Raw genomic sequence first — 17167 nt, 5'->3', positions numbered from 1 at the left:
TGGGTTCTTACAGGAATAATTCACTACTCAAACAATACAATTTTCACCCTGAGCATAAATACTTAATTTGGAGTCGACCTTCTGTCAGGCCTCTGTGTAAATATGTAAATTTTACATATTTAAATTAAAAAACAGGGCTTAACTGTACTGCCTCTGAGGATGGGCTAGGAGTGGAACGGTCAGCTTAGCAAATAGGAATTGGGTTCCATTCCGGCTATCAATTTCTGGGTGATAAACCCCCTGAAAGTGTACTGACTTAAAACAACATGTTTGAATTCCCTCTCAGAGTTGTGAGGAGTCATAGGTCCAGGTGGGTGGTCCTAGTTAGGGGTCTCACATAACCCTGCTGTCCAGTGGGACCATCTGAACCCTTCTTCTTTGCATGCTCGTGCCTGGCTTGGTTGAGAATCTCGCTTTCTACATTGCCCTTCCCAAGGCTAGCTTGGGCTTCCTCACGGCAGTTGGCCTGCCTGAGGGAAATCGGGCAGCTTACGCTCCCAAAATAACTGGCAAAAGCCACAAGGAGTCTTAGAACTCAGCCTTAATAGTTACTCAAGGCCTGTGTCTGCCCAAACTCATGTTTTGCAGGCATCACCGGAGCAGAGGCATTGACTCTATCTCTCAGTGAGAGAAATATGACTGCATATACTAGAGGCAAGAATTTGATGGTAACAGTCATGGACACAAGCTACCACAAGCTTCCATAGATGAGACAGACTCTGAGGTGATAATAGTGAACGAAATGTGGTCCTTCTTCCCTGGACCTGAAGATGCAGCTGTGAGCCCAGGCACAGGAGAGGATTAGCTGATAGAAACGAGGTTCATTGAAGAGACAGATGGGACCATGGAGGCCTTCTAAATGCCTCCAGGTACTTGTAAGAACAAAATGACCTGCAGAAGTAGTTATTCCTATTTGGACCAAGAGCGAGAATTTCTTTAACAGATCAAAGGTCTACATAATTCACTAGAAGTCTTGAAGTTGAAGATGCAGACCTCAAGGCTGTTTCTAATGACTAGACATTGTGCTCTCTTGACAGAAGACTATGGAGTGTGAAGAGGTTTCTTTATATTTTGCTTTATAGCATTCATTTCTCAGCTTTCAGGCGCAGTGCAAAGAGGCATTGCCTGACCATGCTGTGTAGAGAAGTGAAGCCTCTCTTCTACATCAATTCATAATTATCCCGTTCCATCATGCCTATGCCTTCATTGCCAACCACAAATTCATTTCCACGACCTGTCTGTCAGTCTGTTGTACTCTGGGGCCTTGTGAGTTGTTGTGATGCTGGAAGCTATGTCAGCGGTATTTCAAATACCAGCAGGGTCACCCAAAGTGAACAGATTCCAGCAGAGCTTCCAGACAAAGAGCAATCAAGAAGAAGGAATAGCTTGCCCACATCCGTGCGAGGAGTTAGTGGCTGAAAACTCTACAGATAGCATCGAAACATTATTCGTTACTGAAAACCTAATGAAGAGAAGCCGAACATCGTCAGACACAGTGTCAGGAGATGAGACCCTCAGGTCTGAAGTCCCTAAAACATATGACCGAGGAAGGGCTGCCTTTCCAAAATGGACTCCACCCGGATGAGGAGGATGGAGTCGAGCCTGCCGGAGGAAAGCCTTCAGCACTTTCATCTCGAGGCACCGCTCAAAATGAGAAGAAAGAGCTGCGAATATTGAGGGAGGGAAAAAAATGAGGAGCTGATCTCAAGGGCTCAAGTAGAAAGCAAATGTTTTGAGAACGATGAAGGGGAACAAATGTACAAATGTGCTTGACACCATGGATGGATGGATGGATGGATTGTGATAAGAGTTGTATGAGCGCCCCCAAAAATGGTTTTTAAAATAAATAGATAAATTACAGATATTATCAAGGGAAAAAAACAGAGTTGTATGAGTCCCCCAATAAAATGATTTTTTTAAAAAGCTGAAAATATCAATTATTAATTGGAATGTAGAGCATAATAAGTATGAACCTATTAAAATGTGAAGTTGTCAGAAATGAAATGAAATGCATAAAGCTTAATGTTGTAGCTGAGTGAGCTGAAATGGATAGTGTTGGTCATTCTGAATCAGGGTGTGGCTCACCATGCTGGGAATGCCATGACCAAGAGGACTAGCATTGCAGTCATTGGCAAAAAGACATTTCAAGATCGATCCTGAAGTACAATGCTATCTGTGACATGACAGTGTCTATCCTTCAATGAGGAAATCCATTCGATACAACTATTATTCAAATGTATGCACCAACCTCCAAAGCCAGAATTGCAGAATTTGAAGAATTCTACCACCAATTTCAGGTGGAAATAGATCAAACATGCAATCAAAATGCAGGGATCGTTATGGCCATTAGAATGTAAAAGTTAGAAACAGAGGAAGGAACTGTCATCGGAAAATAGGGTCTTTGTGATGGAAAAGCTGGAGATCACAGGATAGAATTTGGCAAGACCAATGACTTGTTCAAAGCAAATACCTTGTCTCAACAACACAAAAGCACCTAGACACCTGGGTTTCTCCAGATTGAATACACACAAATGAAATGGACTACATCTGTGCGAAGAGAAGATGGAGAAGCTCAACATAGGAAGGCCAAACCGGGCCACCGGCTGACTGTGGAACAGACCATCAATTGCTCATATGTAAGTTCAAGAGGAAGCTGAAGACAATGAGAACAAGTCCACAAGAGCCAAAGTACGACCGAGTCTATCCCACTTGAATTCTGAGAACATCCCCCGAACAGATTTGATGCATTAAACACTCGTGACGGAAGACCTGCTGAGCTGTGAGAGGACATCAAGGCCATCATTCATGAAAAAGTAAAAGGTCATTAAAAAGACAGGAGAGAAAGAGAAGGAGAATTTTGAGGATGGTGCAGGAGAGGGTGGCGGTGTGTCCTGTGGTACTGGAATGCACTGCACGGCACCTGACACCACCACATGCAGTTCTCTTGATCTGTCTAACCCAGTGGTTCTCACCCTTCCTCATGCTGCGACCCTTTCATACAGTGCCTCATGGCACATACATTATTTTTGCTGCTACTTCACAACTGTCATTTTGCTACTGGTATGCATCGTCATGTAAATATCTGATGGGCAGGATGTCTTTTTCATTGTTACAAAGTGAACATAATGAAAGCACAGTAATGAATCACTAAACAATATGTAATTACATATTGCGAAATACTTATTTCTGATTACAAATAAATGAAATTTTATCTTGAAGCATGGTGTAGCGTGGGTCACACTCTTCATGCTGGGTCCTCGTAGGTGGGTCTATCTGCATGTGGGCGGACCCTCCTGGAGAGGATAGAGGAGTGGTGTCTCTGTTCCTAAGACCATTGGAAATATGTTTTGTTTTTTTTTTTTAATTTTTTTTGGAAATATGTTTTTTAATGGTCTTAGGCGACCCCTGTGAAAGGTTGATCGACCCTCAAAGGGGTCGCGACCCCCAGGTTGAGAACCATTGTATTGTCTGTCTCCTGCCATGAGCAAGTGAGCTCCAGGGACAAAGGCTGACTTGCTCATTTCCTGCCACAGACTAGGTGCTCAGTAAGTGCTTCTTTATAAAAGAACAAATCTTTGGAGTTTGAAAAGAAGCCCTTTTGTGGCCACTAAAATTGATTTCATTAATACTAGTATATTTGGGGGAGTAAAGGAAATCAACATGTAACATTCTTGACGAGGAGTCTAGGATGTGCCCTTAACTTTCTACCTGCAAATCAGCCTAGTCACTACTCAGATATCAGACCGCCGTGCCAAGACTGGGCCTGGTTTCCACAATGTCCCTTTAGGGCTGGCACAGAGGACAAAGGGACAGCCTTAAGCTTGGCCTAGCCATGACTCTATCTTGCTGTGCTATCTGTGGATTAAAACTGCTCCATCAAGAATTGTGGTTTTCCACTTTCCTGGCAGGTCTACCATGGTAAGAGTGGTATTGCAAGATCAAGGCCCTACAAGACTCCCCACCCTTGTACAATAGCCTGTGACATAGGGAGGGTTTTTGGAGTTTGCACAGGTGGTGAATTTGCATAGTGTAGTGGTTATGAGCAAGCAGACAATTTGGAGCTGGTCTGCTTCCATCACCACCAGCTGTGGGGGCTTGGGCAAGGTGGCTGAATTGCTCTGCCTCATTCCTGCACCTGTAACAAGGAGATCCTAATAGTTTCTGCCCCCAGGACAGGTGTAGCAAAGCAAGTGCTTGGGAGAGTATCTGGCACATGGTAAGGACCATGTGTTTGTTAATGTTGTTGTTAGAGGAGGCCACCCACAAAGTGGGTCAGAAGCCACTTCATTGTAATGGTGAGCCTAGTTGTTTGAGGGCAGGTGGAGTATGGGTAATCCCACGCATGCCATCAATTTCCTTAAAAAAATTATTACTTTTTTAACCAATGTCCTTTAAGATCGTTGTTGTATGCCTTTAATAATAACAAAAACATCCTTCATAATGTTCCTGTTGTGTTCCAAAGGTAATAATAACAATACTATACCCTCTAGTTCTGCTGGGGGGGGTGGGTGCTCTCATGTGCCCCCGAGCTCTAAATAGACCCAGGAACAGCTGGTGCCAGGGCTCCGCATTCCCATCACCTTTTGGGACTCAATTTCATTTATTTTCATCCCAGCATTTAAATTTCTATTGATATAAAAACATATTTGAGGACACGTCATTTTAAGGATTCTTTTAGAGTGGGTAATTTGGAGGCAGTTTCGAGCATACTCAGCGATGGAGGGAAGACATGGGTATACAAAGAAAAACCGGCAGATAAAGGACGGCACTCGTGCCTCGGTAGAGCGTGAGGGCAAGCTGAATTGAGGTGGCCTAAGAAGAAACGGCTTCAGAACTCCATAAAGCTTCTGAAAGTTGGTAGGAGTCTATTCTCTTACAGCCCTGGCTTCAAATCCTGGCCCATGAGTTAGCTCATTTCCTTCTCAACAACATGGAGCCCTGTCCCTGTCCCTGGAGCTGTGACAGCGAGGGATCGCGGGAGAAAGTGCCTGGCGAGCGGCCTAGGCTCCTAGGGGCAAGGGGGCCTTACCAGGAATTTCCGCTTCTGTTTCCAGTGGCTGCCTTGGGCATTGGTGGCCACGTGGGCTTCCGTGACCGTTTTGATGAGCTCCCACTCCTCGTCCGTGGGCTCCGGCTTGTGCCCCATGGATTTCTGTAGCTCTTCCCGCCGCCTCTTCTCCCGGTTCTCCTCGATCAGCTTCCTTTTTGCCAGCCGCTTGCTGTCATCCAGCACCACTGGGGGGGAGAGCGAGGAGACAATATACACACGTGGAGCCTCAGCGTGTGCGTGGGTGGGGGGGGGGCTGTGAAAGGGGGTTGGGACCCCACCCTGGGCTGAGGTGGTGCTTAACCAGCCATTGCTCATCACAGAGCCTGGAGGTTGAAATCCTAAATTCTGGCCTGCTTTTTAAAGCAAAGCCCTGAGTGAAGCTGGTCAATAGCCTTGGGCCTCGCTCTTAAATCAGAAGAGAACAGATGGACTTCATCAGTCAATCATCGAATTCCCTCTGAAGAACTCTGCTTTCCTTCTTCCCCTACAATGATTAGAGCGTTTACACACCTGGCTGCCAGGGGACCGTGTGGAGGGTCCATCTCACCCAGAGGCAAGGTGGAACAAAACCCCTGGCTCTCGATTTCTGACATGTCAGACATTAAACACAGCATGGAGCGCGATTCTACTCTGACACACAGGAAGTTGCCAGAGGCCAGAATCAATTTGATAGCAATTGATTAAAAAAAAGTTTTTTTTTTCATAAAAGAACATGCATTTACAGAACAGTTCTGCAGAGAGAAATGGGAAGCTAGGGAGCCCCTCCTGCGAGGAAACAGGACCCTAACTCTCCATGGCTTCCTTACGGTCTCACCTAATGCAACTGGATCTATCTGGGCCTCACGCGCCTCCCTTTGCACTACGTTTCTACCTGACGGTGAACACAGAGCTCACGGTTTGGGATCTAGAGGGACTCAGGTTGGTGTGACTCGTAAGTTATTTAGGGTCTCTGAGTGGTCACTTATTCCTCTATAAAATGAGAGCATGAATCCCTACTTCACAGGACATTCGATGTAATCGCATATCTGGTATACCTGCCATATAGATTGCTAGGTAAATGTAGCCATGAATTATATCATTTGTGCAAGTGGGAAATAAGAAGAGCAGGTAGCAAGAAACCTTCTGTGATTAATTTCCAAAACGGACCATTTCGCCAGACTCTTGGTAATGATCAAGAGGACAGAAAGGCTCCTGTTTTCTACTGCATAGTCAAAGTATTTCAGAACTGGAATGAGCCTTAGCTCTTATTTAGTCCAACACTCTCATTTCAAAAGGAGGCAATTACACCAGAGAGGTCGTACCTCACCCCAGATCCCACAGCAAGTTTATGGCAGCACCGAGGAAAAGACGGGGGTCCTGACTCCAGTGCAGGACACCACAAGGAGCCATTGTCCTAGGGCAGTGGTTCTCAACTTGTGGGTCGCGACCCCTTTGGGAGTCTAACGACCCTTTCACAGGGGTCGCCTGATTCACAACAATAGCAAAATTACAGTTATGAAGCAGCAGTGAAAATTGTATGGTTGGGGAGTCATCACAACGTGAGGAGCTGTATGAAAGGGTCACAGCATTAGGAAGGTTGAGAACCACTGTCCTAGGGCCATTTCCTGGAGAGGGGGTGGCCTGACAGGAAAAGAACAAAAAGTAGACCCAGAGGGAGGAACAGCATCAAGGTACCCAGATGATCCACAAGGAGCGTCATGAAGCCCCAGATTGCCTCCATCCGACTGGAGGGTCCAAGTCATGGGTCTACAAACGTGGAAGATAGGAAGGAGCCCTGGGAAAGCACTCTGACCACTCACTAAAGAGAGGAGGAATGGCCAGTAACACTACCCCTGCTTGTTTGTTTGTTTTCAAGTGCAGCGTGTGTTACCTAATTTATTTGTGAAAACAACCTTATGGGACAGGTGGTGAGCTTACTGCTGGGGTCTCGGTCACACCGTTTGGTAGTGGCAGATCTTGGTAACTGAACAGAAGTTTTCTGATGATAAAACCTGAGCCCTTGCAAGCAAGTAAAATGCACTCCATTGGAATCATACTCTGAATATTTCACTCTCCTAAACACTCGCGTCTTTAACTTCTCAATGAAACTATACTGTGGGCCTTCAATGTGAACAGCTCAATATAGCATCATTGTCCCCGTATGTCCAAACATTTCCCCAGGGTTGGCAGCGCTAAAAACCTTTACATGATATAGACAAAGAACACATCAGTCAGAGGTGGGGATTGACCTCATTTCCAGAGTGACACCCCCTCTTCCTTTCTTGAGGTTCTATTCTGATTGCTTTTTAAAGTGAGACATCTGGAATATTCCATAGATTTCCTGTTTGAGCTCAGAATCCTGTTCACCACATAAGAGTAAGCTAAACTATTTCCTCTTCCATGAGGAAAATAAAATCTTCATTTCCCTCTCATCCTCCCTCTCTCTGTTCTTCTTTGTCATCTAAAAGTTGGACGCCCTCATTGATGCGTTCAAAATGTAGGCCAATAGAAATCCTTAATGTCTGACAAAAGGGGGGGCACACATTCTGAATGTCGTGATGGATATTTTTATTGTTACATTAATTGAAGTGGTGTAAATCCCTTCACACACTGGACAGAGGAGACCCCATGGGTTAAGCTCACCACCCTATGCTTCGGCACTTAGAAAACTGGGTAAATGACTTTAGCTCGAATGTCTTTATGGTTAAAAATATAACAACCAACCAACTGCAGGGTGACTCATGCAAAGCAGGCAACTTCACACTCTTTAGAAGCTTCTGAACGCAATGTTTTCTGCCAGGGCCCTGTCTTCCAAACATGTCCATAGAACAGATCCCCGCTTCTGCCTGGGAAAACCATGCGGATTCGTCTGGCTCTCACTGCGTGAAGACTGCGTATAAAAACGGTCCTCTTCAAGGTAAATGGCCCACACCCCTCATTTGTAGTGGGTCTCCTAGTGCTGCCAACCGTTAGTTCCCACTAACACAATAGGGGTCATTGAATGACTCTGCCGCACCTACCTTCACTGCACCTTGAGAGTTAGCAGCTGACAAGGGAAGAAGAGGGCCTGTCGTCCTAGTGAATGGAAACCACCCAGGAAAGGCTCCCACCTCCCTTTTCAGGCAGGGCTGACTTGAGGGCGGGGAGGGGCTGTGGGAGAACAATCATCTCTCCTCTGCCCACACCGGCTCAGGCTTGCTTTTGCATCAGGTTGATTTCCTTGAACCAAGCCCTTCCCTAATCAACCCTCCTTGAATAAGAAGCAATGGAAGAAACGCTACTTACAATCTGTTGCCATGCCGACATAGATGCATTTTTTAAAGCGACATTCCTGGCACTGATTCCGAGTCACTTTGTCTATGACACATTTTCCTTCATATTTACAGGAATAGGACGGATGGAGATTTTTCTGAATGGTTCTTCTGAAGAAACCCTGCATGAGAAAGAAAGACCTGAAGGAGCAGTTTCATATTTTCTGGAAGTAAATGACTTTAGAATGTTGTGTTATATGACTGAGATTAGTTGAGGTGGACCTTCTAAATGAGCCTCTAGCTCTATACACTGAATTATAGGAGAGTTGGGTATGAAGAAATCTAAGCATGAGCTGAAGGGCTGTCATAGGACTACAGATTTGATATCTTTTGGCATTTATTCAGGGAAAATAGGCAAATGGAGAAATCTGATATTTATTTCAGATTTCATTTTTTCCCCTAAACATTGAAAAAACCAAAAGTCAAACTCATTGTCACCAAATTGAGGCTGACTCACGGTGACCCTATGATCCGAATCTGTGGGTTTCTGAGAGTTTAACTGTTTGTGGGAGTAGAACGCCCCATCGTTCCCTCTCAGAGTGCTTGGTGGTTTTGAACTGCTGACCTTTCAGAGCACAGCCCAATTCATAACCACTCCACCACCAGGACTCTTTCTCTTGACATTGGGTAATATAAATAAATTATATGATTTCATTTTACAGGGTTCCAAAATTATACTGCTAAGTTAAACCACGAAGAAAAAGTTAGCTCCTTTAGACTGGGGAATAAATGCGTTGGACACTTGTGCTAATTAATCAATTAGTTGATAATAAAGTGGATGCCTCGACTGCCTTTCAGGTCGTTTGTGACCTTGGAAATGGCCATGAGCAGCTCCCGTAGCCCTTCAAACAACAGTCCTTGAGGAAGAGACCGTTCCAGGTTCTCTAACATTTTGTTCCTGTAGCTCATTGCAGGTGGGGTTTCCCCTTTTACGAACAACCTTTTTTTTTTTAAAAAGGGAATATTTTTGTGTGCTAAGTAGCTCTAAAACAATACATTTGCCATTTTGACCTGTTTTATGTGCACAATTTAGTGACATGAAATATAGTCATCATGATGTTCGACAATCACCTTTATTATAACATTGCTTTCCCCCAGCTTTACACTTACAAGCTCCGTATATTTTCTCCTTTCCTGAGGCATTTCTAGAGCGGTGTGGGCACCTGGTACAGGCCACTTTGGGGAATGCCTGTGAAGGACTTTGAGAACACTACTTGGTTGCAGGCGTGGGAGACTCAGAGAACAGTTGTGAGATTGTGCCAGGCTGGGATCTTCCGGACAGGATCTCTAGGTTTCAGTAACCGTACTTCTGTTGAATGAATCATTGCAAGTGGCATAGGTTGTGAGAGCACTTGGTGATCGGTGGTAGGAGCATTCCGATAAGCGATAACTCCCTGTCCCACAACCTTCACTCACTGCCAGGGAGGGGATGCCCACTCTTAGCGATCCTGTAGGACAGGGTAGAACTGCCCCTGTGAGTGTCTGAGACTGTCACTCTTTACGGGAGTAGAAAGCCCTGTCTTTCTTCCCTGGAGTGGCTGGCGGCTCGAACTGCTGACATCGAGGTGACAATGAAACCACTACACCATTAGGGGCTCCTTCTCCACAACCTTATGTATTCTTCATATGCTTGTTGTATGGATTAAAAAGAACAAAACACCCTAAGCTTTCAAGAGGTTAAATCACTTATCCAAAATCAAATGGGAAATATATGTTTGCATAAAGCCTGGATCAGGGAGTTAAGACCCAGAATCTTATTTACTTAGCCGTTTAAATGCTATACGCAGAAACCAACTTTACTGTATTATTTAAATGTTTAAGATAAACAAATTATCATTAGTCTCCTCCCATCTGCCCCTAATAAAACCTTGGTTAGATCTGCTTTTGCTGGAGCAGCAGGGAACGACAAGGCTGAGAGCGAATCGTGAATGGAAGCTTGATGCTGTTAGATAAACGATGCAGCCGAAGACCAGCCGGCCTAGCTCGATGAGTCCAACTTTGGATGATTCTATGTAATCGTCCTTGGCCCCGATCATGTGCCTATACAGAGTTACATAGTCCTCATTCAGATGCACTTAAAAGCTCTCCCTAATAATGAAAAGATCAACAGTAAGATTTTGTATTGGGCAAAGCAACATTAAATGGAAAAATGCCAGAAATCACAGAGGCTAATGGATTGGATTGGGAGACGTGTGTGCAAATCCCTAGGGCTGCCATTGTTCAAGTTCTAGCAGAAAGTCTGTCGTTCATATTTGAGTTTTGCATAATTACAAAAGTTCAGCCTATTTACTTGAACATGTCGACACGACTTGTTCTTATGAGATCCGCCGAATCAAACAGAGCATGAATGTCAGGGTTGCCCCAGAGTGAAAAAAACACCAACCTTCCCTGGAAACCTTGCTCGTGAGTCTTCATGACCCTCTGTTTAAACTATCCTTCAAGGGTGTCCTTGCCTAGAGGGCAAACAAAACCCAGAAACTCCTGGCAAGAAGAAATGTCACCGACGAGGAGGGGTGAAGTACAGTAGCTGACCTCCTTCCAGAGGAGGCAAAGTTTCCCGAAGGTGGAAATCTGAAACCCAAGGCAGCGGTGAGACTGCTGTCTGTTGCTATAGAGATGCTACAGCTGATTGCTGCCTGGATCCTTCCTCGCTCCTATGCTAATGTGACTCCCATTCCCACTGGGGGCAAGCTGAAGGGTCTGAGCTGGCCCAGTAGGTAACTAACACTCTAAAAGGGCTGCTGTGCATACTTTTTAACAGAACCAACTATGTAATTTATACTTTGCTGATTTCCTAAAAGGAGTTGAGCTGGCTAGCTCTGCTATTCACAGTTTCATCTTTTTGGTGGTCTGCCTCCAGTGACTTTTCTATAGACTTGAGGGACCAAACTCCGTTTAAGGCTTCCCTAGGCACAGGTGAGGCTAACCACAAGGCTAGCAGTTTGAAACCACCAGTCACTCCACAGGTGAAAGATGAGGCTTTTGACTCCCCCAAAGAACTACAGTCTCTAAAACCCACAGGGACAGTTTTACTCTGTCCTATAGGGTCACTGTGAGTCAGAATTGCCTCGATGGCAGTGAGAATTCTACCCTACAGTAAAATCCTATTTGGCAGATAATGAGGAACCACTTCCTTTGAAAGGGCCTTTCCTTTTTAAAAGTAATGAAATTGAACACGTGCTAAATAGTCAATTTATGAAAATGGAAAACTGGTAAGAGAAATATCCTAGGGAATGAATAGAAACATAATATTTTTTTAATTGATGATTTTTTTTTCCTTTGCAGCCCGGAACCTGATGATTTGTTGATAACCAGAGACCTTGCTTTTATCAATCAACTTTGTACTTGCTTGTCTGCATTCTGAAAAGAATGGGAGACCAGGTTATAAGGAGCCAAGTGTCATAGGTGTAGTTCAACATGTGGACAGATGTTACGAACGCTTGGAGGCTTCCAGAAAGAAAAGGTTTGTTGTGGGATCATGTCAGAATTCTTTCCATCAAAGCTGTAGACAGAAATGGCACATCGCAACAAACAACGTCTCCGAAAGCGCTGTACTGTCCTCTGGGAAAAGAGGCAGAGAGGACCGTGGCCATGAACATGGGCGCATGGACAGAAATCCTTTTCGCCTGCAGCACTGAATAAACAGTCTGTGAAGCCTGACCTGGTCCACTTTTGACCTTCCTCGCAACAACTCTTTCATCCGAAAAAATGCTTTTGTCTCTTTCTAAGATGTTTTGCCATTGTATTAAACAAGATCATAGAACCACCCTAGAAAGGCCCCCTTCTGATTCTGTGATGGTGGCAACTGATTTAGGAAGAAGATTAAACAAAAATGTAATCATTTTATTGGGGGCTTGTACAACTCTTACCGTAATCCATACATACATGCATTGTGTGAAGCACATTTGTTGCCATCATCATTCTCAAAACATTTGTTTTTTATTTGAGCCCTTGGTATCAGCTCCTCATTTTATCCCTTCCCTCCTTGCTCCCCCCTCCCTCATGAACCCTTGATAATTTAGACATTATTATTATTTTATCATATCTTACACTGTCCGATGTCTCCCTTCACCCACTATTCTGTAGTCTGTCCCCCAGGGAGGAAGTTATATGTAGATCTTTGTAATCGGTTCCTCCTTTCCACCCCACCCTCCCTTCACCCTCCTGGTATCACCACTCTCAACACTGGTCCTGAAGGGATCATCTGACCTGGATTCCCTGTGTTTCCAGTTCCTATCTGTACCAGTGTACATCCTCTGGCCTAGCCAGATTTGTAAGGTAGAATTGGGATCATGATAGGGGGGGAGGAGGAAAGGAAGGAAGCATTTAGGAACTAGAGGAAAGTTGTATGTTTCATCATTGCTACACTGCACCCTGACTGGCTCATCTCCTCCCCGAGACCCTTCTGTAAGGGGATGTGCAGTTGCCTTGGGTCCCCAATCTGCACTCCCCCTCATTCACGATGATTTGATTTTTTGTTCTTTGATGCCTGATACCTCATTCCTTTGACACTTGATCACACGGGCTGGGTTCATGTGGGTTTGTTGAAGATTTTTATAATGAAGGCACAGAGAAGGAGAAATGCAGTGTTCCATTATATGGTGTTCTTCATATCGAAAGCCATACACACCCTATCATTTTGCTAGAAGGAGAAAGGTGTGTGGATGTCTTGATCATCAGGCAGATGTATGCGGCACAGAAAAATCGGTTAATAGATCCTCTCCTTTAAGTCAAGCACAAATATGCAGTAAGTCTTCTGTAAGGCATATTCAATCTAAACGAGATCGCTTCTGGGAGCTGAGTATTAAATGGAATTTCCATTAGTATTTCCCAGAATTCAAAATTTACCATTAGCAACTGATTTAAAAGAATCTCAATGCTGCATAATTGGGTAGGTAAAATCTTATGAACTGGAGCTCATTTAGACAGAAGGCCAGCATAAATTATGGGTTTTTGAAATGATAGAATGTACCTAAAGTAATGAAGTGTTATTACTTTCAAATCAAGCCAATACAAATGTGCTTTCAAGAGATATGCTGCAAGTCTCCTAATTATTAAATAGCCCGGACTTATTTATAACTAGCACCACTTAGTTCCTTAAAAAAAAAATTTTTTTTTGCATCAACATAATGACAGCCTTTAGCCTAAGCTTTGTTAAAAGATAATAAATTCCAGATCAAAGCTGTTTGGATGAATGAGAAGAGGTGGTATTCACATTTCAAAAAACAGTCTTGGGACCTTAAGAAACAACCTTTTCCCAATGGATGCATCATCACTGTTCTAGCAGATTTTTGGTAAGCGCTCCCTAATTTCCTGCACGGCAAGCAGGCAATTTGCATGGACGATCTTCCCCTGGGGCACATCTTAGCCTGAAACCAAAGGAACACAACAAATTTCTGGGTTTGGGGCCAGCAGTAGAGAAAAGGAGGTGGTTGGAGAAGAACAGAGGAGGTGAGATAGGAGAGGGAGGATAGAAAAGAGAATTGTTTGATAAATCTTAGCAACATTTTTGATGTAGGGTTTCTATTTTGTGGCAATTAGCCCTTAATATACAGAACCAACCAACCAACCAATCAAACAAACAAACAAACAAGCCAAAACATTTAAGAAGAAAAACAAACACCAAAACAAAACAAAAAAGACTTCCAAGACTAGTACTTAATCATGAATCAAATATTAGTAGAATGCTGCAGACAGCCCTGAATTATACTTCACTTGAATAATGGAGTTTATGTTCTAAGCTCTTTTGTTGGAACAAAAGATATTTACCAGATGCTAATGTTGCTGATGGATATGGTTAAGTAGGCAAATGCAGGCTCACTTCGGGAAGTGCGTACTAGTGTACTCTTTTCAAGTACCTCCTGAAGATGGGTCTGCAGGACGCAAAATAACTGATGGACAGCCAGAATTTACCGAGCGACTGAAGGCTATGCAGCAAGTCAATTTGGATCCGTTCAGAGCATAATGGACTCTGAGTTCCCGTCAGAGGTGTCCCCTAGTTCCTCCCAGAGGAACACAGCCAATGGGAAAGCAAATGGCTCCTTCCACAGTGCAGATGAAACAGGAGGCGAAAAGGCTATTTCTTGGGATGTTAACATCTGATAAAACATCTAGATTTTTAACCTACAGAGTTGTATTATTTTTCTCCCATTTTATATCTTTCCCCTCATGAAAAAATGCACACAGCTCAAGAAACATGGCACTGATTGCACTTTGGCAAAATGTCTTTTAGTTATTCTTGAATTGGGAAAGAAGTAAAACGCTGCGATGCTTGGCCACGCTAAAATGAAGAGCACAACCGGACACTTGGAGGATCATGGGCCCGGCACGTGGGAACTGGTTCCTAACTGGAACCTAAGCTTCACAAGGTGTGCTTGGCAGGCAGTGGGCAGGGACTGGCGCGGAGCCGAGCTCTGGGCTCACTCGACTCTGGGCATTTACCTTGCAGCCTTCACACGTGATGCAGCGGTAGTGATACCCCGTGGCTTTGTCCCCGCACACCACACAGAGCTCGTCCTTGTCTAAGTAGCTAGGTATATACCCTGTGAAGGAGAACAAAAAGAGGAATGTGAAAAAACCAGGTTATCTTAAAGTCAAAGACCCAGATACACCAGAGTTAAAGTCACCACGCGGGAGGCAAAATTGGGTTGGTGGGAGGTGGTGTTTGGAAGGCTTGATAAAACCAAACAGGAAGTCTCTTAGCACTTCTACCGTTAACACCAGGTTTCAGCCTGTCTTCGAGAAATCGTGATCCCTCCTGCTGTGCAGGTGGGAAGGAGACGGGCAGGCCACGAGTCACGAAGAAGCTAGAATTGGAGACACCTGGATTATTCTGTTGGAGAACACAATCTCCTCCACATGTCTTATTTTTGTTTGTAGATGTCTTGATCTACTTTGGAATGAAGGCACCATGAAATAAATTAATTCAGAGAACCCGATAGCTAGACATATCGTGGGAGACCATCAAGTACTCTGAGTTGAGGAACAGGCCGTCAGAAGTTCGGCCTTCCTCAGGGTGACCCTGGAAATTAATAAGCCAGCTAATCCCAAGTTGACCCTGACTCATTGCAAGTCCATGTGTGTCAAGACAGAACTGGGCTCCAAAGGGATTTCACGGCTGATTTTTCAGTTCGCCAGGCCTTTCTTCAGAGTTGCCTCTTGGTAGACCCAAACTTCCAATCTTTGGATGAGCAGCCAAGAGTGCTCGCTCTCTGCAACACCAGGGACTGCAGGGAGTAGCAGCTGAAACTATAAACCAGATCTCTTTACTGCTAGCCCTCCAGTTTACGTTATGGTTACCTTTAAAAAAAGTAGAGTTAACTCTAAGTAGGATGAATAAGGCCATCTCATAGGACATGGAGAAATTTGTGATCTTATGAAACGTAACCCAATACTAGGCAACGTGAGATAAGAGGTTCAATTTCTTTAAAAAGAAAGAAAAAGAAAAGAAAAGAAAATCTACCATGATCACTCCCTTTATTACCATTTCTACGATTAGTTTATAAGCTTTGATTCCTTGACCTAGGAAGCTAAAATTTACCAAGAAAACAAGAGTCAGCCTACTCTTCATGGATTGTGCCTTTTGCCCGTCACCTCCAGGGGGCATCTCCACGAAGAACTCACTCAGAAAGGCAAACATCTCTGCGCCTGCCACCTGCTCACCACTGAGGTTGTCGTTAGGTGCCCTCAAGTGAGTTCTGACCTATGGTGAGCCATGCACAGCAGAGCAAGGCGCCTCCTGGTCCCGCCCCCTCCTCTCCACTGTGCCTCTGCTGGCGCCCACTGTCAACACATCTGGTGGAGGGCCTTCCTCTTTTTTCACTGCCCCTCCATTCAGTGAGCACATGTCCTTCTCCAGGGAACATTTATTTAGCATCTACTGTGTACTGAAACAGTTACCCACAGATGCACACGACTTTAGATAGAACCAGAACGATTAAAACAAGGCATGATTTATTGGAGACGGGGGAGGCTGAGAAAACAAAAATCATTCATGACACTCTTAGGAATTTCCCTGACTCATTAAACTCTTACTGGTGTCAATGAAGATCAGGCTGGTTGAAATGACAGGCGACTTACTGCATGCTTCACCATGACATTGTCACCGAACTTTGATGAAACCAAAGTACGGAGGACTGATTTTAAAAAAATAAGATAAAAAAGGAAATTAATTCCTTTTGCTCAGACTTTAATTTAGAAAAACATATTCTTGGGAGGGTGATGGATGACTTAAAGGGTGAGTTGGTAATACACAGGATTATCTTTTTTTTAAAATTCCAGCTTTTCATTGTTTACACTTGTATCATGCAAACTTTGAGTCATCTGTTGAGTTCATTTTGAGGGCTTCAAAACCCTCATCAAACTTTTTTTTTTGAAAAGACAATTCTGGGAAGCACATGGGCAGAATTAAAAGGAACTGGAATTGTTTCTGTGATCATTTGCTCATTCAGCCATCCATGAATTCAAGAAACACTTATTGAGCATCTACTGTGTGCCCCAAACTGTGTTAGGTGCTTAGGATGCACAATCAGATGAGACATTGTGTTTTGCTTTGATAAACATACTAAGTTCTGTTTCCTCGACCCTGATTATTCCTCAGTGAGAGGACATAAAACAATGTTCAACATGATTAGTTATTAGGGAAATGAAAATCAAACCACAATGAAATACCACTTCCCATCTTGAAAAAATGAGGTGCTGATACCAAGGGCTCAAGTAGAAGCAAATGTTTTGAGAATGATGAGGGAAACATTGTACAAAAGTGCTTGACACAATGGATGGATGGATGGATTGTGATAAGAGTTGTACGAGCCCCCAATAAATGATT

At 44.0% G+C, this 17167-nt stretch overlaps 1 protein-coding gene across 3 annotated transcripts in view; it reads right to left on the bottom strand.

The window, feature by feature from the left end:
- Positions 1–17167, bottom strand: part of THRB (thyroid hormone receptor beta) — a 463054-nt gene that overhangs the window by 40973 nt on the left and 404914 nt on the right. For all 3 annotated transcript variants that reach the window (XM_004704028.2, XM_045297409.1, XM_045297408.1), the window contains 3 exons: positions 14782–14882; positions 8315–8462; positions 5030–5235 (listed from right to left, as the gene is read on the bottom strand). In XM_004704028.2, coding sequence (XP_004704085.1) covers positions 5030–5235; positions 8315–8462; positions 14782–14882 — 455 coding nt within the window. The remainder of the gene's footprint in view (positions 1–5029; positions 5236–8314; positions 8463–14781; positions 14883–17167) is intronic.

This window comes from Echinops telfairi, unplaced genomic scaffold (assembly GCF_000313985.2).
Source record: "Echinops telfairi isolate 266 unplaced genomic scaffold, ASM31398v2 ScPeMD7_7420;HRSCAF=8458, whole genome shotgun sequence".
NCBI classification, from domain to species: domain Eukaryota; kingdom Metazoa; phylum Chordata; class Mammalia; order Afrosoricida; family Tenrecidae; genus Echinops; species Echinops telfairi.
This window is presented reverse-complemented; position numbering and strand designations above follow the sequence as displayed.